The 21,822-nt window shown below is 47.6% G+C and overlaps 10 protein-coding genes across 10 annotated transcripts; 4 read left to right on the forward strand and 6 right to left on the reverse strand.

The window, feature by feature from the left end:
* Window positions 1-339: 339 nt before the first annotated feature.
* On the reverse strand, window positions 340-2,378 carry C8Q69DRAFT_178738 (hypothetical protein). Its single transcript, XM_028625841.1, has 4 exons — window positions 1,785-2,378; window positions 1,313-1,733; window positions 900-1,265; window positions 340-847 (listed from the first exon to the last, which is right to left on the reverse strand). The coding sequence occupies exons 1-4, from the start codon at window positions 2,283-2,285 to the stop codon at window positions 774-776; spliced, it is 1,362 nt and encodes a 453-aa protein (XP_028488290.1). The 5' UTR covers window positions 2,286-2,378; the 3' UTR covers window positions 340-773.
* A 135-nt stretch (window positions 2,379-2,513) lies between these two features.
* C8Q69DRAFT_459619 (histidine phosphatase superfamily) lies at window positions 2,514-4,306 on the forward strand. The gene is made up of 2 exons (XM_028630092.1): window positions 2,514-3,385; window positions 3,442-4,306. Exons 1-2 carry the CDS (start codon window positions 2,926-2,928, stop codon window positions 4,269-4,271), a joined length of 1,290 nt encoding a protein of 429 aa, XP_028488291.1. The 5' UTR covers window positions 2,514-2,925; the 3' UTR covers window positions 4,272-4,306.
* An 811-nt stretch (window positions 4,307-5,117) lies between these two features.
* Window positions 5,118-5,984, forward strand: C8Q69DRAFT_485525 (histidine phosphatase superfamily; the record flags this gene model as incomplete). The annotated part of the gene is made up of 4 exons (XM_028631837.1): window positions 5,118-5,293; window positions 5,344-5,586; window positions 5,653-5,862; window positions 5,909-5,984. The coding sequence occupies 4 exons, from the start codon at window positions 5,118-5,120 to the stop codon at window positions 5,982-5,984; spliced, it is 705 nt and encodes a 234-aa protein (XP_028488292.1).
* Window positions 5,985-6,507: 523 nt separating this feature from the next.
* On the reverse strand, window positions 6,508-7,632 carry C8Q69DRAFT_429514 (inorganic pyrophosphatase). Its single transcript, XM_028628469.1, has 4 exons — window positions 7,402-7,632; window positions 7,226-7,345; window positions 6,825-7,168; window positions 6,508-6,768 (listed from the first exon to the last, which is right to left on the reverse strand). The coding sequence occupies exons 1-4, from the start codon at window positions 7,582-7,584 to the stop codon at window positions 6,696-6,698; spliced, it is 720 nt and encodes a 239-aa protein (XP_028488293.1). The 5' UTR covers window positions 7,585-7,632; the 3' UTR covers window positions 6,508-6,695.
* A 926-nt stretch (window positions 7,633-8,558) lies between these two features.
* C8Q69DRAFT_459625 (acyl-CoA N-acyltransferase) lies at window positions 8,559-9,983 on the reverse strand. The gene is made up of 2 exons (XM_028630093.1): window positions 9,274-9,983; window positions 8,559-9,219 (listed from the first exon to the last, which is right to left on the reverse strand). The coding sequence occupies exons 1-2, from the start codon at window positions 9,710-9,712 to the stop codon at window positions 8,888-8,890; spliced, it is 771 nt and encodes a 256-aa protein (XP_028488294.1). The 5' UTR covers window positions 9,713-9,983; the 3' UTR covers window positions 8,559-8,887.
* A 33-nt stretch (window positions 9,984-10,016) lies between these two features.
* C8Q69DRAFT_526213 (putative DNA mismatch repair protein Msh6) lies at window positions 10,017-14,395 on the forward strand. Its single transcript, XM_028633630.1, has 4 exons — window positions 10,017-10,618; window positions 10,683-10,860; window positions 10,914-13,303; window positions 13,357-14,395. Exons 1-4 carry the CDS (start codon window positions 10,259-10,261, stop codon window positions 14,047-14,049), a joined length of 3,621 nt encoding a protein of 1,206 aa, XP_028488295.1. The 5' UTR covers window positions 10,017-10,258; the 3' UTR covers window positions 14,050-14,395.
* A 636-nt stretch (window positions 14,396-15,031) lies between these two features.
* C8Q69DRAFT_505272 (putative histone h1.3) lies at window positions 15,032-15,791 on the reverse strand (the record flags this gene model as incomplete). The annotated part of the gene is made up of 3 exons (XM_028632688.1): window positions 15,032-15,185; window positions 15,243-15,616; window positions 15,690-15,791. 3 exons carry the CDS (start codon window positions 15,789-15,791, stop codon window positions 15,032-15,034), a joined length of 630 nt encoding a protein of 209 aa, XP_028488296.1.
* Window positions 15,792-15,976: 185 nt separating this feature from the next.
* C8Q69DRAFT_178828 (hypothetical protein) lies at window positions 15,977-17,285 on the reverse strand. Its single transcript, XM_028625844.1, has 3 exons — window positions 16,852-17,285; window positions 16,637-16,795; window positions 15,977-16,581 (listed from the first exon to the last, which is right to left on the reverse strand). The coding sequence occupies exons 1-3, from the start codon at window positions 17,078-17,080 to the stop codon at window positions 16,163-16,165; spliced, it is 807 nt and encodes a 268-aa protein (XP_028488297.1). The 5' UTR covers window positions 17,081-17,285; the 3' UTR covers window positions 15,977-16,162.
* Window position 17,286: 1 nt separating this feature from the next.
* Window positions 17,287-18,803, forward strand: C8Q69DRAFT_178827 (putative glutaminyl cyclase). Its single transcript, XM_028625843.1, has one exon. It carries the CDS (start codon window positions 17,429-17,431, stop codon window positions 18,626-18,628), a length of 1,200 nt encoding a protein of 399 aa, XP_028488298.1. The 5' UTR covers window positions 17,287-17,428; the 3' UTR covers window positions 18,629-18,803.
* Window positions 18,804-20,218, reverse strand: C8Q69DRAFT_178826 (hypothetical protein). Its single transcript, XM_028625842.1, has 2 exons — window positions 19,788-20,218; window positions 18,804-19,708 (listed from the first exon to the last, which is right to left on the reverse strand). Exons 1-2 carry the CDS (start codon window positions 20,076-20,078, stop codon window positions 18,980-18,982), a joined length of 1,020 nt encoding a protein of 339 aa, XP_028488299.1. The 5' UTR covers window positions 20,079-20,218; the 3' UTR covers window positions 18,804-18,979.
* Window positions 20,219-21,822: the final 1,604 nt, after the last annotated feature.

Raw genomic sequence — 21,822 nt, forward strand, 5'->3', positions numbered from 1 at the left:
TCTACCGTGAAGGTTGAGCTGAAAATGCCGGTATGTTAGCTACTACCTTTGTGATAGGCGACAGAAGATAACGATCATTGCAGAAAGTAACCGTCTACCCAAAGGAGAACGTCCAGGACACAGTTCTGGAGAAAGTAAAACAGTAGGTCAAGCCGCACATTTTTCACCACGGACAGCATCTAATTAGGCCAACAGAATTCTCGAAGGGTCAGATAAAGTTCATGCGATTATAACTGCATCTCGTCCGCCAGTGTACTTATCGTATGTTCATAAGTTGATCTCTTCGAACTTCTCACGCGTAGTGATGCATGACTGATGTTTATTTAGTGGCCGTGATATCAGTCAGAGCGAGGTCGACGAATTAAAATCCCTCCCTGGAATAGAACTGGTGCTCCATGTTGAGAAGTGATCATACCGCACTTACAGGTGTTAGTATGGAATATCGGCTCTGCTTATCATTTCAGACTATGGCTAAAGTGCGTTTCATACAACGTGAGATTTCTTATGTGTTATTAGTACATACCCGGGGAGCGATGTAATAGAGACAACTTTTGTACGGCTAGTTCTGCGGCCACCTCATCGATAGATGTATATAATATACTATTTAGAAATTTCCGGATTATGATGACATGGCATCTGCAAGACGAATGAAATATTCGCTATTACAGACTGAAGAATGTCGTATTCGAAAAGTTCGCCAACGCAGTCTTCATTCCTCTTGCAGAGCCATCACTCGATCAATGAAGTTCAACCGAGGTAGTTTGTCGTCCAAATTATCTAGCATGGTATGGCAGTCCAAGTGAGCTATAGTCTACTGTCACGAAACTTCTATCAACCTCCGCTAGCCCTATCTTTCAGATTAGCTGCGGCTAGTGCATGCAAGAGCTTTGTGTACAAACCTTCAAAACAGTATTGTATGGTCTGGGCAATATCATGGGCTAGAGGCAGAGGTGTCCTTTCATCTAGTGTGATCTCAACCTCGACAATGATACCATCACCAAGATAATAGGCTGTCATCGATTTATACGAATCGACAACAGGAGAGAAACGCCACGCCAGGTATATCAGTTTCTTTGCAGTTTGGGTAGATACCGCGGCACCAGTCAGTCTGTTGATTGTTGTGACTGACGTGTGGGCCCAATCATAAATGACATACAGCGATAGCAGTGCGGCCCCAAGAGGATCGAGATACCAGATATCGAGCTTGTGGCCGATAAAAGGGAATAACAACGATGATAGGTTGAAATAAACATCCGTCTTGCAATCTTTTAAGAGTTATTATATGGGCTAGTAGTGGAAGATGTATACCGACCTTGAACTAGAGCTTGGACCTGTGAGTTCTTGACTCTAAAGTAATACAACCCAACGAGTCCTTTAACGACAATATTTCCTGCCATCGCGCCGATAGCAACAGGTGGCAAAGTGAGAGTATGGTGATCACCAGAAGGGAGTAATTTTGCAGCAGACTCCCGCAGGATCTGCACAAAGGAGACCACCATAAGGATCGAAAAGATCAATATACCGAGAGGGCGTAGACGTTGGCGGCCCGCGGGAAATGCCAGTTTCACCGATGCAGTCTGCCAACTAGCTAGCTTGCTTGTTGACCAAATAATCAGTGTACATAGAAGATCCAATGCCGAGTCTAGAAGCGAAGCAATCAAGGACAGCGAGTGTGTCGATGTCACGGCGACCACCTTTGCTACCAGCAACAGGACATTTGCCAGTACATTTATCTAGAGTCCAGGTCAACCTAAAGAAGAGCAATTGCATTCAGTTTAACTTACATTCAGTGCTCTCTGGGCTGTGCGATTGTCTCTGATGCGCTTTTCGCGCTCTTTCCAGGGCAAGAAAGCCTCTAGATCGTAGCCAGTGTGAACAAGTGGCGTGTTTCTATCCACAATTCCGTCGCGATTGGCATCTGGATCCATGCTATCGACCACATCGTCTACTAAATCCCAGACAAGGCTATCAACTTCAGCCCAATCATTCAGTTTTTGATTTTGTGCTTCATAGAATTCCCGAACGCGTTTGTTTTTAATTGATTTGAGCTCCTCGTCACTCTTCCGATAGTGCTCGACATTGAAGTTCTGTACTCCCGCAAGAATCTTATTCTTGAGTTCTGTGCGTCTTTTCTCTGCTTCAGTGGCCGCTGTATCATCTCTGAGATGTGACGAGTTTCCAAAGTATTCCCGTCTCATCGGATTCGTGGTGCTACTCCGTCTTGCATCCTGGCCATCGGTCGTTCCAGGGCTCGTCCCTAGCATACTCCACTGTCGCGCGACCATTTTGGTGAGAAATTCCAGTACAAAAACTGTCAAGCTTCTTTTCAAGGCTTATGCGTTTCATTTATATGTCACAGTGACTCAGCAAGTTCCTATCCTTATGTTTAATTAGAGTTCCCACAATGCCTAGACCAACCAGGATAGGATGTATCTCGCTTGTGCCTTGCAGTAGTTGCACGGTGGTTATGATCTAATTACCTGTCCAAACAGTCCTTGGCATCCAGCGGCTATCCCGGATATACCGGGGTTTCCCCGTACATATGTATGTATGTACATACGTTACGTCTAAGAAGTGAAGGGAGAAACAACGCAAGACAACGTGAATATTTAGCCAGTTCCCTGTTTTCATCTGTGCCGCCAACATGATGTCACATTCATACTTACGATCGACGGAGATGAGCGAATCAATAAGAGTCGTATTCGTCGTTGCTGAAGCATGGCAGTTATAGTCCTTCTGATCAAGAAGTGGAATGGTACATCACCGGGCCAAAGCCAATTCTGAGCGAAAGATAAGCCAGCAAGGGACCATATTGGACCATATTGGACATTTCACGAGGCGAAGGTTCGGTCTCCCTGGGTTTGTGTAGCCCGGCATCTCCCCGCCATTTTGTGACATTTCTTCGTTACCTACGCAGACTTATACATGTCGCAGAACCCCGTTTCAGCCCTTCGGGGACATCTCGCTGCAATATCTCCATATAGTAACATTTTCAAACAACCTCCCCCTCCATCGTCTGGTCAAGTCTATGGGGCAGTCTACCTTTGTCGTCATGGAAGCATCGAGGTATCCTATCATGACTACGCCCACTTCATGGCGCCATTCCTACAGAAGCTCCGCTCGCTCCAAAGTTCTGGTCGTCCATTTGTGACAGGAAGACTGTCCTTCCTATCCTCATATCAGAGTTGGATTACCGACGCACATGTGGGAAATGTCTCTAACGAAGGGCTCAAACAGAGTTTAGACTTAGGTAGAGCATTTCGTGTCCGGTACAAGCAATGGCTAATACCCGCTTCTCATTATTCTAAACCTGAATTATATACTTGGACTGATTCGGCCATGCGCTGTCGGAGTTCTGCATTGGCATTTTCCAGCGGTATCCTAGGTACGTCTAAATCGCCATATTGGTCCCGTTTACATTGTCATACTGAAGGAAAATAGGGAAGAAAGGCAGTCCTACTGGCAATTATGACGACCATCCTCGTCGTGTTGATGTTAGGGTCAAGGTGTTGCAATGTGAGGACAATTCTCACCAGTGCGATAATCTTCGATGGCATAAAGCTTTCTCTGTCGACCAATCCAGAGGCTCCGACAAATTTGAGAAGCTGATGCAAGTCACAACACGCCCGATCTACAGACGACTGCATAATGATTGGCATACAGCGACTCCCTTGTCAGCGACGGATATATACGCAATGCAATTGCTCCATTGTTACGATGCGGTAGCAAACAGGCCGACGCCGTTTGAAAAATGCTTTGAGGCAGATGACTGGCCAGGATTCGAATATCTGAGAGATGTAAAATATTATTACAGTGAAGGCTACGGCATGCTACAGCCAGGCTTTTACGCAATACCCTGGCTTAAAGCTGCTATGACTGCCTTAAGCAATCCTCCTAGTCATGGTCCCCAGTTACCTCTGCGGATTGCATTTACGCATCGTGAAGAGATTTTGTATCTCTGCTGTTTGCTCGGTATGAATTTCCATAAGAACTGGGAACCCGCCTTGGACAGGGTTGATGAAGATCGACAATGGCGAGCTGCGTTGCTTGCACCGTACCTAGGTCACGTTGGTATAGAATCTTATCCTGGAAGGAATGGCGAAAAGCGCGTACGGTTCATTCTTAATGGCGATGTTAAGCCGGCTTTTTGGGGAATAACACACCCGGATAGTGATGGGGGATATGGCTTTGATCTAGTGAGTCAATGGACGGAGGTACAGTGGCGAGCATGGCAAACCTTTAGCCCTTCTCGAATTACATTCCTCAGATAGGATTTTATATCTATTAAGAGAATACAAGATACCAGTATGAACTAAAATCAACGGTGTCTATATACACGAGGAGCGAGATTTTGATGATAAGAGGCTTCAGCATCGCTCTTTAGGCAAGCACCTAGACCTTTACCGGACTATAGCCTTGCGTTCCTTGGACCCTAAGAGAGCTACAAATGAAATGATTCCGTGCCGTGTCCGACCCAGCCAAAAAGACCCCAGCTAGTTTGGCTAGCCTCGTGATATTTCCCAGCGACTACTCATGTTCAAATTCTTTCCTAGGCCAGAATAATTTGGACTGAACCGGCTAGAATACCTGTTTACGTCCATAGTTCACATTTAATATCCAATTCGCGCCGGGTAAAGCGGTTGGCGCGGTCCCAATGGAGTCGCTTGTAACCGTCCCGCATACTTATATGAATCAAAAGGGATGGGCTCTCTAAGAGATATATGATTGTATGATGTTCTTGCGAAAGCAGAACTCCTCAAGCAACATTATACCATCACATCATAACGGATTATAGAAGACGAAGGACCGAATGCTACAATTATATAATATGCAGTGATGTCAGGAGACAGCTTAACTACTCCGTCTTTCCCGGGCTTCCCGTTGCTTGTCATAGTAGATGAAATATTCAAACGGGATTATCGCCTGTTTTATCACAGGCTCGTAGATGCATGATCCTGTTTTCTACACCAAAGTGACGTAAAAGTAAGGAAAGGATGTATTCTTTTGGCTACTGAGTCTCTCATAAATATGCTGCGAAACCCAACGTTTCGTCCCCGAAAATCTCACCAACTTCTAAATCTAGTTTGATGGTATTTTCATGTCTATTGGTCTACAAAATGGCTTCCAGAATCTTTGTGATACGCCATGGTGAAACTGAATGGTCCAAGGAAGAGCGCCATACGGGATCTACCGACATTCCCTTGACGGAAAGCGGCGAGCAGGAAGTCAAAGCTACTGCGAATGCCTGGGTAGGCCAAGGCAAGTTAATTCAGCCAAAGAATATTTGTCGGGTGTGAGTATACATACATTTTAAACGTATCTCGGAGGCTGACTACGCTATAGCTACTGCTCGCCTCGTGCGCGAGCTCGTCAAACGCTAGACCTCTTAGGCTTGGGCATTGATTCTGGGTCTATCTCTTCCGTGACGCCGCATCCGACCCTCTGCGTCACTGAGAACTTGCGGGAATGGGGATACGGCGATTATGAGGGCCTCACTATAGCAGAAGTCCGGAAGTTGAGAAACTCAAGGGGCCTCGATAAGGACCGACCATGGAACATTTGGAGAGATGGATGTGAAGGTGGAGTGTAAGGGCTTCACTTGTAGAAACAGATCCGGTTTATTCAATAGACTAACCAATAATCCCCTCAAAGATCACCAGAAGCTGTCTCTCATCGACTAGATGAGCTGATCAAGGACATGAAGCGATTCACTAAGGGACCACAAGGAAGAGAGAGAGCCCCCGATATTGTTTGCATCGCCCATGGCCACATTCTGTCTGCCCTAGCGCTGAGGTGGGCTGAACAACCATTGTCGCATGGAATGAGGTTTTTAATTCAAACGGCTGGAGTTGGAATCCTTTGGTAGGTTGCTTGCTTCTCTTGTAATGATCGTTGCTAATTATAAAAGCTTTGAACATGATGACCTGAATGAGCCTGCTGTTCTCCTTGGAGCTTCAGGACGGCACTGGACATCTCGTGGCTAGATATGGCAACTGTGTCTTCTCATAGGTATCTTGAGTATCCAGTTTACTCGTGATAAGTCTAGGTAGCCATTGTGGAGATGTATTTGTTTTATATGTCGACGCCAATGACTATAGGCTAGGAAATAATGAATGTGTGGAATCTCCTGTCCTTCATAGATTGTTATCTATACCATGATATACAACTTTTTCCCAGTTTTAACACTTCACAATATATCCCCTGTTCCATGGTCAAATAATTGGGATATAATAATCAGCTTCCACGAATATTTGACCAGGACATTTATCTCACGCCGACTTCATTGACTCTGTCATATGGAGGCATAATTGGCGTATTTGACTACCTGACGCGTTCTTTTAATGTTTATGATCTCAATGAGAGCGGGAAACTCGTCGGTTAATAGTGTGCACCTTTCTACAAAAACAGAATTGAGTCGAGTGACCTCGTATTGTTTAGGTGGTCGACCAATTATGAATAAACCAAACGCCATATTCGTATGGCGATGCAGCAGATTATTTATTCTACCCATTATTTTCCACGTCCAACACTGAAAATGATTTCAACTTTCACATACTCGTGAGCTAAAGGTCATATGCTTGTAGGTAGCTACTGGGGCCATTAAGCTTGTCCATACCCAAATTAGAAGAATAAGTTAAGGTACGAAGTTCGAGCGAAGAAATAGCGGTGAGTAGATAGAAGTCGTATTTCCATCGTTATTGACTACCAGCCTTCTTCTCCATTGATTTCCATGTGCCGTGAAAGTGGCTTATGAGTTCAAGAGCGGATCTAAGATATTGTCAGATAACATCCGAAAAGAAACTGGGAAGTTTAGTGGTAGTAACCTTCGATCTTGAAGCTGCCCACATAGAGCTACTTCGTTTGGAGGCTTTCCCTCAGGGATCTTATACAAGCAATACCAGTCTTTGAGCTTTCCCAAGAACTCTGGTAGATGAACCTCTACGTCCGATATATCGGTAAGCTTGCTTGAGAGGGAATCGTTGATATCAACGGCAATTATCTTCCAGTCTGTTTGCCCTTGGTCCAAGATGGCTATAGCTCCAAGGACCTTCACCGTCTTGACTTCACCGGGGTAAGCGGGTTCGTTCCCAATCTCACAGACATCCAGAGGGTCGTCATCTCCTTGTACACCGGTTTTACCGTCGAGTATGTCGGGACTTTCGTAAGTCTAGATTGAGGATTAGCAGTTAGGAACATATCCGACCTTTTCCAAGTCACGTTTTACCTGGGGAAATGCTCCATAGTTGCAGGGATATCCTTTGAAGGGCGGTATATCTGCAAGGTATCTTAGACCACCGTGGTTGGTATCTTGTTTGATGGGGTTGTAGTCTTCCTCTTTGGAAATCTAGAGATTTCGTAAGCTAACAACATCGTGACACTATTTTCAGAGAACGCGCCAACCTCCAGCTTCGCATTTGTTCCTTTGGGAATTTCAACGACCATATTTAATAGGCCATTTGCTTCATTGGCGTACAGAGGAATATCATGCCATGGTGATATGCGACGGCCCTTCTCCTCAAAGAAGATACGAGAACCAGTGGGTTCTTGTTCCCCAACCACCTTAATATCATACCTATTATGCATAGTCACATGCGTCAGAGTGAATGACAAATGGTTGAGGTGTTTTTTTCTTCAGCTTCTATGAGGATTGTCAACGGTGTGGTTCGAGGGGAAGTCCCTTTACTTATACAAGATAGCGGGTGCAGCTCAAGGCTATGACGCAGTAATTGTCTGGCGCCTTCTTGGAACAGACAAATTAGTGGTTTTTTTTTTTTCTACGTCTTCCGACATAGGAGTCCGTTCCCGGGATCACGTATATACTGATACAGCGGAATTACGTCTGTCTTTGAGAAGAAGTTTTGCTTCCTATATTCGATATTTCTTTGTAGCAACGCACATAATCTCTAAACATAATGCAAAACGCAAATACTTCATGCCTACTTGAAGCCGATAATCACTCGTCCTTTTAGACATATCTCCTTGGTCATGTTTTCGGTTGATATGTGGCTCCCGCCGTATCTCGAAACGGCAGCAGAAGGATGATACCTACGCTACGGAAATCATCTATTGCGGTGGCTGAGTGAGTTTACAGCACCGGAACCTGTTCAATATAGAGATGAAGAGAGAATGGATCGCCATGATCTTCAGGAGCGTCATCCTCGAATGCTTCGCGTCGGTAGAAGCGTAGTACCGTCCGTTCCGCTCGATCCGGCTCTTCCAGACAATGTCTCACAATCGTCGATTCGAGAATCGAGATATTAGTCTTTGCTTTGGCTAACTATCTCTACGTATCGAAAAGCCAGATCAATAATGAGGTCATGGCGTTCTATTTCCATCTTCATGGCTAGGTGCCATTTGACCTGGCATACAGCGTGGATGGTAGTACATAGTTATTAACCGAGCTGTAACCTGAGTTGGCTCTTGCCTCGCACGAGGCTAAGAGTGCTCGAGCTAGAGGACTATATCGCAAATTTAAGAGGTTCTCGTGTAACATAAAACCCTACAGTAGTACAGCAACGAATTAGCTTAGGGCTCTAAACGCCTAGGATAGACTTCAACTCGTATAGTCCTTAGATTAATGCAATCACTGACAAGCTAGTATACTGGACTTGTACTTCGTGCTCATTGGATGCATGCTGTGTTCAAATCACTTCCGAGCCAGAGTAGTACCGTCTCAAAGGCATACGCCGCCTTAAGCGTTCAGCCTGCGCCGTGTTTCGCATGGGGCATGCCAGTGAAAAGATTAGCCACAAGTCGAAGATCTCATCACATTTTTTGGGGGGTGACAGAATCGTGAAAGCGACATAGATGTAGTGGATAGTGATAGAGAGAGCTGGGTTTGCCGCACATGCCACTTTCATGATGAGTCCGAAGAAAAAAACCCCATTTAAACCCTCAATATATCCTTAGAATTTTTCACTTCCTCGACACCAGCATTCGACCTCGGAACGGGTCTTTTTATTGACGATATTTCATTGAACGAACTCGTTACCTCATTTAACTGTGCCTCTCTAAACATGCTGGTGAATGTACCTCTTGGCGTGTGGATCTCTCCAACCACTTTGAATCCAAATTTTGCGTATAAATGAACACCTGCTGGAGAAGATATCAAAAAAGAATCTCGCCCATGTGCATCTGCCTCTTCAGTTCCCCATTGTAGTAGGATGGAGCCAATACCTTGGCGCTGATATGCCGGGTTTACTGATATCATATTGAGACCTGCAAGAGATACTTAGAATCGATGCACACGAACTTCGTCATGATGAAACTTACGCCAGATATTCTTGCGATTTTCAAGGACCCTTTTCTTTTCGTCCCTAAACATTCTCGAGACGCCCACCCAGGTCTTCACATCCAACGTGCTCGGGTGCCAGTAATCGCGTCTTGGGCATTTATTTGGCTCTTCCCGCTCTTCTGAGACAGCTCCGATATTGGTGGTTTTTCCTTCGTGTGTAGTCTGTTCCAGGCTCCATCCGGCAAATCCAGCAGGTGTGCCGTCCTCTAAGCAGACCTTACGGAATCCTGCCGATCGCGTTTGGAGTGTCTTTTCTAAGCCCTCAATAGTCCACTTTATCTCTTCCTCCTCCATTTCTTCACATGAGTGAGGAAACATTAGAAGATGTAACGGGTTGTCTCGCATTGCTGGAAAATCGCATTTTCGTACTAGGGATTCAGCATCATCAGCATTAACAGGAGAGAGTGTAAACTTCATGGTGGCTAAGGATTAAAGATGAATCTCTCAAGAGATGATAACCGCGTGGGTATTGAAAGAAGTTGATCAGTGGGCTGGGTCGAGCAAGTTATCAGCATAGGTGACTTAGAAACAAGCTTAGGAGATGACAAAAATTCACAAATGGTGACTTGATAACCTTTACTAATTGAGGAAGTAAAGTAATATTCCAAGGTTTGCCTTTATTGTTTTCAAATTAATAAGTTCCAAGTCCTTAAGCTGTGCTGAAGACACGTCCCGGTCTTGCTTAACTGTAGCACTGATATTTAAACCGTGGATAACTTAAGTAGCCGCACCGTCCGCCGTACTCAACGCGTCCGACGCGTGAACTCCGTCACGTCCCCTGGCAGAATAACTTACTTAGCTGAGCATGTCTACATCCAACTCCTTACGATGGGCTTTTCTCTCATATCTCTGTCTGGGGATTATAGTATCTATCCAACAAGTGTATACCGGTATCTCTGCTAAAGGCTTCTTTGCCCCTCCAATCTTCTAGTCCTGTACCATACTTAATCGTTTGCATCCGCAATGGCGAAGGGAAACGGCGCCGCCTCTTCCCCGACCATCGCGACCACGCCCTCGTCAGGACCGCTCAAGCGAACCACGTCTAGTACGCAGAATATGAAGAACCAGAGATCCATTCTGGGCTTCTTCCAGAAATCCTCGCCCTCTACTCCGTCTACAGCACGAAATGCAGAGCCCGCCTCCTCTCCCGCAGAACGCGCGTCGGAGCAGCGAACGGCCAACAGCGCGAAGAGCCAGAAGAAGGGTCCTGCGAAAGTGTCGCATAACCTGACTCCAGTCCCAAGCAGTGATGCTCCAGAACCAGAAGATGAGACTGGCCAGAATTCTGAACAACTAAATGGCTCCACAACACCATCACGAAGAGTGAGTTTACCGTAACTTGGTCACAGCTCTAAGACAACGACATATGCTGATAAGACATTGACAGGCTAAGAAGGCTGTGAAATACGTTGAATCAGATTCTGAGGGCGAAGATGACGACGAGGCGATTTTCCGACCAACGCGAAAAGCTGGCGTTAGTGGCAAGACTGCAAAGAGGAGGAAGACCTCTCCTGAAAGCGAGGACGATTTCAAGGAGGACGGAGATGCAGGATACTCGGATGATGGTAGGCCCTGATCTGATGCCATTTCAGGTTGGCAAAGCTAAATTCGGCCATAGAGTTGGATGATTTCGTCGTACCGGACGAGTCAGACGAAGAGCCCAAGCCGTCGAAGAAGAGAAAGAGGCCCTCTATGCCAGCAAAAAAAGCTTCCTCTGAACCAGCACCACCTCCCTCCGACGGCGATCTTGATCTAGAGCTTCCGGATGCCACGTCAGGGGCAGCCTTGAAATGGATCTACGATCCCGAAAATCCAGAGCCTAGAAAGGAACGGGAAACCACGACCGCACCGAAGCCAACACCAGAACAACGACGGGGCAAGGCTCATATGACGGAGCCAGAACAGCGATACCCATGGCTTGCCAATATCACCGACATAGACCGAAATCCTCCGGGTCATCCTGATTATGACCCGCGCACCATTTATATCCCGCCATTGGCTTGGTCCAAGTTTTCTCCTTTTGAAAAGCAGTACTGGGAGATCAAGCAGAAGTTCTGGGACACTATAGTTTTTTTCAAGAAGGGAAAGTTCTACGAGCTGTACGAAAACGATGCGACAATTGGTCATCAGCTTTTCGACCTGAAGCTTACGGATAGAGTGAATATGCGCATGGTTGGAGTTCCTGAAATGAGTTTAGACCATTGGGCAAACCAGTTTGTCGCCAAGGGCTTTAAGATTGCACGTGTGGACCAGTCTGAGTCTGCTCTCAGCAAGGAGATGCGAGAGAGAGACGATAAGAAAGGCGGAAAGTCTGCTAAAGAAGACAAAATCATCAAGCGCGAGCTCTCGTGTGTCCTCACAGCAGGAACTCTGGTCGACGGATCTATGCTTCAAGATGACATGTCTACGTACTGTGTTGCTATCAAGGAAGCTATTATCGACAATCATCCAGCCTTCGGGATTGCGTTCGTCGATACGGCCACTGGCCAGTTCCACTTGACTGAGTTCGTTGACGACGCCGATATGACAAAGTTCGAGACATTTGTCGCCCAGACAAGGCCACAAGAGCTGCTGTTAGAGAAATCGACCGTTTCCCAGAAGGCTATGCGTATACTCAAGAACAACACTGGTCCGACCACCCTCTGGAACCATCTGAAGCCTGGGAAGGAATTCTGGGAGGCCGACATCACGCTCAAAGAACTTGATGCCAGCGAATACTTTGTATCAGACGATAAGGACAATGTGGAAGCTTGGCCACCTGTTCTCCGAGACGCTAGAAACAAAGAGCTTCTCATGTCTGCCTTTGGTGCGCTGGTGCAATATCTGAGAATGCTGAAGATTGAGCGTGATCTAATCACCATCGGCAATTTTACTTGGTATGACCCGATTAAGAAGGCTACCAGTTTAGTTCTTGATGGACAAACTCTTATCAATCTTGAAGTCTTTGCAAACTCATTCGATGGAGGCTCTGAAGGGACACTATTCCAGCTCCTGAACCGCTGCATCACCCCGTTCGGGAAACGTATGTTCAAGCAGTGGGTTTGCCATCCTCTTATGGACAAAAAGAAGATCAACGCCAGATTGGATGCGGTCGATGCCTTGAATGCCGATCGTAGCGTTCGCGACCAATTCTCTTCACAGTTGACCAAAATGCCAGACCTGGAACGCCTTATTTCTCGTGTTCATGCAGGTAGCTGCAAGGCACAGGATTTCGTCCGTGTCCTTGAGGGTTTCGAACAGATAGACTACACCATGAGCTTACTGAAGGATATTGGCGACGGCGAAGGTGTCATTGGTAAACTTATTTCGTCTATGCCTGATCTAGCCTCCCATCTTGAGTATTGGAAGACAGCTTTCGACCGCAGCAAAGCAAAAGAGAACGGGATCCTTGTCCCCCAACCCGGTATCGAAGAAGACTTCGATGCATCTCAACAACGGATCGATGATATTCACCAAGATCTTGAAAATCTTTTGAAGAAGGCACGCCGTGACCTTGGTTCTAGCGCCATCTGCTATAGAGACAACGGCAAAGAAATCTACCAGCTTGAAGTCCCGATCAAGGTCAAGAATATCCCAAAGAACTGGGACCAGATGTCTGCAACCAAGCAAGTGAAGAGATACTACTTCCCGGAGCTGAGAAAATCAATCCGTCAACTGCAAGAGGCCCAGGAAACGCACAGCCAGATCGTCAAGGAAGTTGCTGGTCGTTTCTATGCCCGGTTTGACGAGAACTACGACACATGGCTTGCTTCCGTGAAGATCATCGCCCAGCTCGACTGCTTGATCAGCTTGGCCAAGGCGTCGGCATCACTTGGAGAGCCGAGCTGCAGACCTGTATTCGTAGATGATGAACGCAGTATTCTAGAGTTCGAAGAGTTACGCCATCCTTGCATGCTTCCGAATGTGGGAGATTTTATCCCTAACGACGTCAAGCTCGGTGGAGAGACGTCAAATATCAACCTTCTCACCGGTGCCAACGCGGCTGGAAAGTCGACGGTTCTCAGAATGGTATGTCATCCCCGAATATCAAAGCCACACTTGTGATACTAATCCAATCTCAGACCTGCGTTGCTGTTATTATGGCACAGATTGGCTGCCATATACCTTGTCGATCAGCCCGTCTGACGCCAGTTGATCGGATCATGTCGCGTCTTGGTGCAAACGACAACATCTTCGCGGCACAGTCCACCTTCTTTGTCGAGCTGTCAGAGACGAAGAAGATTTTGTCCGAGGCCACCCCCAGGTCTCTCGTTATCCTGGATGAATTGGGTCGTGGTACCAGCTCTTATGACGGTGTTGCAGTTGCGCAAGCTGTTCTACATCATATTGCGACTCACATTGGAGCTCTTGGCTTTTTCGCAACCCACTACCACTCCCTCGCTGCCGAATTTGAAGGTCATCCAGAAATCAGACCACGCCGCATGCGTATCCATGTTGATGAGGAGGAGAAGCGTGTCACCTTCCTCTACAAGCTGGAGGATGGTGTCGCTGAAGGAAGTTTTGGTATGCACTGCGCCTCCATGTGCGGTATCCCCAAGAAGGTTATCGACACAGCCGAAATGGCTGCCAAGCAGTGGGAGCATACTAGTCGCTTGACTGAAAGTCTCGAGCGCCGCAAAGGCGGCGGTCTTATTGGACTTGGATGGTGGAGTGATGTCGCCTGGGCTCTCCGCGAGTCCAAGGATGAAGAGACGTCCAATGGCATCACTGAGAGAGGACTCGAGGTCCTCCGGAAGGCCATTGAAGCTCTCTGAAGGGGCCAAACATTTGAATGATGTGCTCGGACGGTTTATTTCGTTGACTATCTTGTTCGATTTTGCCATTGCTGTACAGCCCATAATATTTCGCTGGGGCATGGGGTCTGGAGTTCTATCGGGCATATATATTCCGACGTGCCTATTATCTTTTCGTATCGTGTATCTTGACAAGATTGATGTTTCGGTTGGTACAATATGTGTATATGGAACAGATATAGGGCTATAATTAACGTTAGATCTGGTATCTATATTTATTGTTTCTTCCACGAAAATACCCAATATCTATTATCCATTCAAGTTCTGAGTAACTATCTATCCTTCTCGCCATTTTATATTCATCGATGTCCTATTGTCTAGTCTCGAAAGACAAATAGTGTAGGAAGAGTGAGAGACGCGATGAATGCGAGCGCAGCAATGCGATGATGTGTGGTAACCTAGTCTCACTTTCATCTTCTTGTTTATCAAACGAGGAGGCTTGGATCCTACGATAAAATAGAAAAGCGAGATTGAAAAGAACTAAGACTAAGGTAGCAAACTTTGTTTTCTTTTGGTTTCTGATTTATTTTCCCGAAATCTTTTTCAAGAAAGGAGGATACCCGATTCCATCGATCCCACCCAATCCCAATTCCCAAGTTACATAAAAGCCAGGCTTAGTTATTCTTGTGACGAACCACAAAAAGATATGAGAAGGGGAAAAAAGTGAGGGATTCAGATCACTCCTTTAATGCCAAATAAGATGAGGGATAACAACGCAAAGACGACAAAACGGGGAAGTTCCCGACAAAACTCAAGTGAGAGCTGGATTACATGTCGTGTGTGTGTGATTGGAAAGAAAAACAGAATTCAGGCCTTCAGGACCGCACTTGTAACTCGGTAGATAAGAGTAGACCAGGGGATAAACGCATGATGATCGTGTAGAGGCACTCTAGAAGAGTGAAGTGGCCACGATAACATGATCCGATGCTCTTATTGAGTAGGTTTAGTTCCCTTCGCTCTTGAGGAATCTGTCCAGATCAGCAGAAAGAGCGCGGTCTTCCGCATCGAGCTCGAGAGACGGCAAGGGGTTGCCCATGTCGTCAAGAGTTTCGTGCTTGCCGGTCTCCTCAGCTTTGACCTTGGAGGTTTTGGTGGTCCTATAATCGATGTAAGCCATATTGATCTGTGGTCAGAGTGGAAGAGCGTAAACTCACTTCTTAGGGCTGCCAACCTTGACGGCAGTTCCCTTCTTGCGTTGACGCTTCGGGGTGGGAGTCGGGGTTTCGTCGAGATCGTTCAACTGAGCATCAGTAGGGAGATTGCTGTCAGGGGTTTCGTTGTTGTCGGTGATGGCAGGAGTGGCCTTCTTGCGTTTAGGGGTACCCTTCTTCGAGGCGGGAGTAGCGGTGGATTCGTCATTTTCCCCTTCATTTGCAGCGAGGGTTTTGGACTTTGCGCCGCCAGTAGTAGCAGAGGCGGAGGAGTCCCCGTGCAGTTTGAGCAGCTTACGACGGGCACCGTTGTAGACGGTAGCCGCTGAGTCTTTAGTCTTGTACCCGCCTTTCTGGGCAAGAAGCTGGTAATCGACCTGCAAGGAACGAGATAAGCATCATTCATAAATATGGAGAGGTCATCAGAGCTTTATCACATAGCGGACTGACCTTGCCGTCGGTGGTCGAGACCATGCCGAGGATCAGAATCTTCGCCTCACTCGCGGTGAGACCGAGGACAAGCTCATTCTTGGCAGTAGACGGAGAAGACATGGTGGTAGATCTTAATGGCACGTATGATAATGGAATAGGTGTTTGCTTTGAAGTTACCAAGGGACGACTCTTGAAGGATGGTGATGGTACCAGGTAGCTTGTGAGGAAGAAGAGGGGTGATGAAGTGAAAAATGAGCAGGGAGGAACACCACGAGAAAAAGGCACAAGAAAGTAAACAAGCCATTGTCAGTGAATGAGAGCCCTAGGGATCTTCCCAGTTCCGGAATCTCACAGAAGAGTGCGGCTGGGAGAAAAGCGGATCCTGTACATTCACATAAGGCCTGCAGAGCTGCACGCAGATTTACTAGAACAACCTTCTTGAAGATTTGAAACCAGATAAGGGTATCAATATTTCGTACATTGCATGATTATTAGTTCTTCTTTGATGGTACATTCTTTTGAATCTGGTTGTACACATGTTCCCAGATCTCCGGATAAAAAGTCGATGTCGACTTCGCAGGTTTGCTCTTCTCCGTCGTGTAAAATTTGCGGAGAGTACTCAACTGCCACCAACGAAGCGGCGCTGGGTTCTGATTTCTGAAGCTGACCGGTCGTAGTAGCTCCTTGTCCGGAACGAGATCGGCAAGCCGTACCTCCGTCTGTCGAGGGATGGTGGTGAACTTCATCGTGTTGAGATAGAGCGTCGCGCTTGGGGGAAGATTTTTGGCGTATTCAATAGCCGTTTCCCTGGACTTTCGAGCCGCGACTGGCAGAGCAAGATGGATATAATTCACGAATGGCCCAGAGGTATAGGCCACAAAGAGTAGAGGAAGAGCTCCACCAATAACAACTATCTCAATCAATCAGCCATGAACGATGGCCCATCGAATACGGAGACCACGTACCAGCTGGAGCAATATACCACGGGAAATCCGAAGCAAAGAAGGCCGGAGCAACGACCAAGCACGAGACTCCGAAGATGAATATCGTGGTGATGCGGAGCATTCCCAGGAAGATTGTCTTTCCCGTTCCTCCATGGTATATCAAAATCCTCTCTGGTGGCCCTACAATCCTCTGTCAGCGCCCATTGCTCATTGTGACTGCATCTCGAACCTCATACCTCGCCTAACTGTGGTTTTTGCGTGAGTTGCCGGAGTCGGAGGGGAAGGGCGCGGAGCTGCAGGAATAGCATTGCTTGTCTTTGTGGGAAGTGCTGACTCTTTAGGAGCTCGAGGGACTCTTGTAGTCGTCTTTAAGCGGAGGAATAAACGGCTGTTGAGATCTCGTCGCACCCATCGGGGCAAAGACGACATCCGCAGTTGCGGATGGAAGAGAATCTGCGGTCTCATCGACTTGGGCCCTAATCACTTCAATTGACGAATAAAGAATCTCCGGTATTATCCGGGGAATAGTTAACTCGCAGTTGCGTTGAATTGAAACCTGTCAACTTGAGAATGCGGCGATAAATAAAGATAGCAATAATTACCGTCCAGAGCTCAAGATTCTCCGGCGAAGCTCTGCGGGCCGAAGCACGGCGGTCTTGGCTCGCATCACGGTCTCACCCAGAGACAGCCTATTGCTCTTTCGCGCGACATTACCTCTGTGCTGCTTATACAGGTCTGTTTGGCCTTCAATATCATATCCACAGCATGTGCAGCCTTCTGTCATGACAAGTTCACCCATATACCGTTGAAACTATGGCCTACCCGACTCACTGCGGTGGTCTGCGAGGGGTCCGACGATCATATGCCATATGCCTGGGATTCCTCTGGCTTGCACTCCTCTGCGGAGCATACCAGACCATATCAGACGAGACATTAAAGAACCTCCCGCAACCAAACGGTGAATTCGACATTCACAATGGCGCCCTTCTCGCCCCTATCCTTCGACCTCGTGTTCCAGGCACTCCCGGCTCGACAGCCGTCTTGAACCACTTCGTCGACTTCTTCCACACGCAACTCCCCGACTGGAAGATTGATTTCCAGAATTCTACATCGAAGACACCAGTCTCAGGAAATAAGGATGTACCATTCGTGAACCTGATTGCGCGTCGCGATCCGCCATGGGCTGCGCCAGGAGATGTCGGACGGCTGACGCTGGTCGCTCACTACGACAGCAAGTACGAACCGAAGGGTTTCATCGGAGCAACTGATAGTGCTGCACCATGTGCGATTATCATGCATGCTATGCGCAGCATCGACGCGGCATTAACCAAGAAATGGTCTGCAATGGACGCGCAGGGAGAAACGGACACGGCACTGGAGGAACAAAAGGGCATCCAAGTCCTCTTCCTGGACGGAGAGGAAGCATTCAAGAGTTGGACAGCTACAGATTCGCTATACGGAGCGCGCTCCCTGGCAGAGCAGTGGGATTTTGAAATGAATCCCGCCATGTCGACTTTCAAAACGCCCCTGACTTCAATATCACTCTTCGTCCTCCTGGACCTGCTAGGCGCGAAGGATCCTGGAATCCGGTCCTACTTCAAGACTACTCACTGGGCGTATCAGAATATGGCCAGTCTTGAGAAACGGCTGCGCGATCTTAAGCAATTCAAATCTTCATCCGACAGTGGGAATAGATGGTTCACGGATGCTTCAAAGTCAGAAAATGAGATCATGTCGTGGTCTGGTATCCAAGATGACCATATCCCTTTCCAAGCGCGAGGCGTTGAAATCCTCCACGTCATAGATACGGGTCATCCTACGGGCTTCCCGTCCGTATGGCACACATTAGATGACGACGGGGAACACTTGGACATCCCCACCGTCGAAGACTGGAGCCTGCTCGTTACTGCCTTTGCGGCAGAGTGGATGGAACTAGAGGGATACATGGGAGATACCCCGGAGCCGGTTTCAAAGAACAAAGATTCAAATTCCAAGAGGAAGACGGAGTTGTAAGCTTTCCTTGCTGTTTCTGCTTTCGATACAGTACATATTACTACCATTCCACGTCTTTCTTGTATTCTCATTTTGTTGACATGATGTGACGCTTGCTTTCTGCGTCGAGTGAGTGGGAAAGATGCTAACAGATCTCTTTCTTTCATAGTCCATGATTTCTCTTTCTGTCCCGACATGGTCTTTCCAGCTTGATATGCATAGAAGGCGTTAGGTAACGGGTAATCATTATAGATATTAGTAGTCGTTATTGTATACAACATTATGGTGAAGTTGAGCTCTGCCTCGGGCGCCGTTTCTGTTCAAAGGCGCAGAGTTGAATGGGAGAAGTATCCCGAACAAGTCCATTTCCTCTTATAGGAGGCTTCCCAGCATATAGCCACCCATCCACAGAGAACCCCAGATAGGCTGCAGCACTGCCCTCAACGCCGCCGGGCCTGGACACACTCCGCTGAGCCCCCATCCGACTCCAAATGCTATTGCGCCAGCTACGAAGCGCCAGTCGATGTCAGCCACGGTGGCTGTGGGTAGGCTCCAGGTCTCCCCCAATGTCGGCTTCTTGATCTCCGCTTCGGCTCCATTTTCCGACTGTTCCTGTTTCTTTCCCGGCTTCGCAATGAGATAACTGATCAGCGAAGGGCCGATGCCAAAGAGAATAATGAGAGCCAGGGAAGGGTCGAATCGTGACAGATCAGTCAAGAATGCGAAGAAGCGCTGGACTTTCGCCGGGTCGGCCATTCCAGAGATGATCAGACCAAGCCCGAACTCGATACCCGCGAGATAGGAGAAAATCGTGCGGGATTTCTTCGAGCGACTCAGGACGTGCGGGACCAGGACGTAGTTTGTCAGGAAGGACAGGACAGTGGCGGAGGCGATGAAGGCCAGCTCAGGAGTTGTCGGGTAGCTGGGAGTGTAGCATGGGACTCCGCCCGGACACGCCGGGATGATGCTACTGGAAGTACCGGTTGCAAAGTTGGCTGTGAGAAGAGCGGTGGTGAAGAAGATGGAGGTTGCGATCAGAGAGCGTGGAGAGAGTCTAGATAGACCACAGAGCATGTGGCCGGACGTGCAGCCACGACCATTCTAAGCAGATGTCAGTGTGAATGTCATTTTGAGTGAGATATGCCAATCCTGTTTGATAGACAGGATATTTTGTCGTTACCTTCGTGCCCCAGCCAACCAAGAATCCCAATCCTAGAGTTCCCGCTACCGATCTCAACGAATCCAACACCACCGACGGGTATGAGGGTATCAAGGACGGCGCCAAGAAGTAGACGGGAACCCAGCTGGATAGCAATCCAGCGATGATGGGAAGGTTGTCTGCACCAGGTTGGAAGATACAGCCGGTCAGGAGAGAGGAGATGCCAAAGATCTTTCCATTATGGAAGAGGAGACCGGACGAGCCCTGGAAGAGCAGTAGAGCCCCGAGGGACGTATTCACTGGGGTGAACATCGTGCTATGTCGCTCTTCTCTTTGCGCTTTCGATAACTGAGAATCAAAGGCGGAGAATTAGGCCATCCAGGGCTTGTTGACTTCGTGAAGGAGCGGTAGGTCTCCGGAAGTATGGGAGTATCAAATGCCAGATATCGAAGTATATGCACGGTCTTTCACAGAGCGAATGCCCAAACCTGCGTGCTGCTTCTACCGTTCTGCGCGGAATGTACTGCAGTCCTTCACGCAGAGTGTAAAATTCTTTGAAAGATGCATTATTGTGAACATGCGAGAGAAAAGATATGTACCTGCGGTTTGGATCGGGGACCATTTCTCTTGCGCTGATTGTCGGTACCAGCACGAGTGGTCCCCGAACGATGGGGCTTGGCGAGGGATTGCTGGTAAACGGCGAAGTTATCTTTGCTTCCCCGTACAGCCGTCAAAGTGGCCATTCTGCTCGTTTTGTTTCACCTTGGTATATGCAGAGAAGATTGTCTAGATCGTCTTGACTCTTCAATAATAATAATTACCCCTTGGGGTGGAAGGAATCCAGCCTGGGTTGCCGCATTCACTTCTCATTTGTAACCCGTCGATCAATCATCACGACTCGGTTAAGCATGTTCTGGAATGTAAAGAGGGTGTAAACGGGATATGTGAGTGTCTTCTCATAAAATAGAACGACGATCTTCGATCTCGATGTCGTGGCATGATGTGTTTCCATCTGCCCCAATGATGCACAGATCGCCAAACTTCCTAGCGACAAGAAGACTTAAAGGAAACTCATAACTCGAATCAATGATCTAGTCTAGTCTCTCGTTGTTGCACGCAAGAGAAAAGGGTTAGATCGAATGAACGGATGGCTGTAAAGAATGTTGCGGGTTGCTGCTGCTGCTTGCCCTTTCCAACATCTGAACCCTGTTCCTGCGTGTTTGTTGAACTGCGATCTTCTGTATTGATCCTGCAAGAAGGAAGGTAAGCACTGCAGGAAGATAGCAGGTCGATCATCTGCGATAATCTACGCGATGTCACCCAGCCAGCCGTTGGCATTATAAGGTGTGGTTCATGCGTCGAGAAGCTGACAACAAACAAGCATCAAGTCGTTACTGAATCATCCCAGTGGCTGGACTAATATTAGAAAACTGCATCGCTCGAATCGTGGTCGCATTTAGGAGATGACAGGGATCGGAGAATTTGCTATTCGATAACCAACCCTTGGGAACGAAGATCCTGTAATCGAAGAGAGCGCCAATGATCTCCGCTAGATCCTCTGTTTCCAACTTTCGACAGACTCACTCAACAACGACATTCGCTTTGTTTCAACAAGGCAGTTAGATAGTTATCTAAGCTCTGCAACCCGACGTCCCGCAACCGATGGATCAAAGAGATCAAACTTCAAAGACGGGGAATCAGGGAATTCCCCCTGTCGATCGACCGCTGATTATTGAATTTGTTGAATCTTGACCTACGTGCGCCATAGCCGAAGCCGAGTCAGATCGTCCCAACTCAGCGGTGGGCACCGGTGATCTACCATAAGTAAGCTTCGCGTCGATGCTGGGGCCTATCGGTTCTACAGGAAGCCCTACAGACTTTGGCTGATCACCACGTCAATTCCAATGGGAAGTGTTTATCATGGCGATGGATTGCTTAGCTTCTGCTATCCGTTCCGGGAGCTCCCTCATTCCAAGGAACCTCCCTCCTGTGCCCTACGATGAGAGAGCTGGCCGCCTCGATTTCTCTCTCTGGCTGTATTCATCTGCTTCCAGTC

The sequence above is a fragment of the Paecilomyces variotii genome, assembly GCF_004022145.1.
Source record: "Paecilomyces variotii strain CBS 101075 chromosome Unknown C8Q69scaffold_2, whole genome shotgun sequence".
NCBI lineage: Eukaryota > Fungi > Ascomycota > Eurotiomycetes > Eurotiales > Thermoascaceae > Paecilomyces > Paecilomyces variotii.

What these genes read in the sequence shown, in the direction of transcription:
- C8Q69DRAFT_178738 (XM_028625841.1), bottom strand. Translation starts at nt 2,285, where the DNA reads ATGGTCGCGCGACAGTGGAGTATGCTAGGGACGAGCCCTGGAACGACC. An exon ending in CAGCCCAGAGAGCACTGAAT is followed by an intron (nt 1,734 to 1,784) that starts GTAAGTTAAACT and finishes CCTGGACTCTAG; the next exon opens with ATAAATGTACTGGCAAATGT. An exon ending in CATACAATACTGTTTTGAAG is followed by an intron (nt 848 to 899) that starts GTTTGTACACAA and finishes TCTGAAAGATAG; the next exon opens with GGCTAGCGGAGGTTGATAGA.
- C8Q69DRAFT_459619 (XM_028630092.1), top strand. Translation starts at nt 2,926, where the DNA reads ATGTCGCAGAACCCCGTTTCAGCCCTTCGGGGACATCTCGCTGCAATA. An exon ending in ATTTTCCAGCGGTATCCTAG is followed by an intron (nt 3,386 to 3,441) that starts GTACGTCTAAAT and finishes GAAGGAAAATAG; the next exon opens with GGAAGAAAGGCAGTCCTACT.
- C8Q69DRAFT_429514 (XM_028628469.1), bottom strand. Translation starts at nt 7,584, where the DNA reads ATGCATAATAGGTATGATATTAAGGTGGTTGGGGAACAAGAACCCACT. An exon ending in GAACAAATGCGAAGCTGGAG is followed by an intron (nt 7,346 to 7,401) that starts GTTGGCGCGTTC and finishes CGAAATCTCTAG; the next exon opens with ATTTCCAAAGAGGAAGACTA. An exon ending in ACTATGGAGCATTTCCCCAG is followed by an intron (nt 7,169 to 7,225) that starts GTAAAACGTGAC and finishes TCCTCAATCTAG; the next exon opens with ACTTACGAAAGTCCCGACAT.
- C8Q69DRAFT_459625 (XM_028630093.1), bottom strand. Translation starts at nt 9,712, where the DNA reads ATGAAGTTTACACTCTCTCCTGTTAATGCTGATGATGCTGAATCCCTA. An exon ending in AAATCGCAAGAATATCTGGC is followed by an intron (nt 9,220 to 9,273) that starts GTAAGTTTCATC and finishes TATCTCTTGCAG; the next exon opens with GTCTCAATATGATATCAGTA.
- C8Q69DRAFT_526213 (XM_028633630.1), top strand. Translation starts at nt 10,259, where the DNA reads ATGGCGAAGGGAAACGGCGCCGCCTCTTCCCCGACCATCGCGACCACG. An exon ending in TGCAGGATACTCGGATGATG is followed by an intron (nt 10,861 to 10,913) that starts GTAGGCCCTGAT and finishes ATTCGGCCATAG; the next exon opens with AGTTGGATGATTTCGTCGTA. An exon ending in AGTCGACGGTTCTCAGAATG is followed by an intron (nt 13,304 to 13,356) that starts GTATGTCATCCC and finishes ATCCAATCTCAG; the next exon opens with ACCTGCGTTGCTGTTATTAT.
- C8Q69DRAFT_178828 (XM_028625844.1), bottom strand. Translation starts at nt 17,080, where the DNA reads ATGAGACCGCAGATTCTCTTCCATCCGCAACTGCGGATGTCGTCTTTG. An exon ending in AAAAACCACAGTTAGGCGAG is followed by an intron (nt 16,796 to 16,851) that starts GTATGAGGTTCG and finishes AGAGGATTGTAG; the next exon opens with GGCCACCAGAGAGGATTTTG. An exon ending in GTGGTATATTGCTCCAGCTG is followed by an intron (nt 16,582 to 16,636) that starts GTACGTGGTCTC and finishes TGATTGAGATAG; the next exon opens with TTGTTATTGGTGGAGCTCTT.
- C8Q69DRAFT_178827 (XM_028625843.1), top strand. Translation starts at nt 17,429, where the DNA reads ATGGCCTACCCGACTCACTGCGGTGGTCTGCGAGGGGTCCGACGATCA.
- C8Q69DRAFT_178826 (XM_028625842.1), bottom strand. Translation starts at nt 20,078, where the DNA reads ATGTTCACCCCAGTGAATACGTCCCTCGGGGCTCTACTGCTCTTCCAG. An exon ending in TGGTTGGCTGGGGCACGAAG is followed by an intron (nt 19,709 to 19,787) that starts GTAACGACAAAA and finishes ACATCTGCTTAG; the next exon opens with AATGGTCGTGGCTGCACGTC.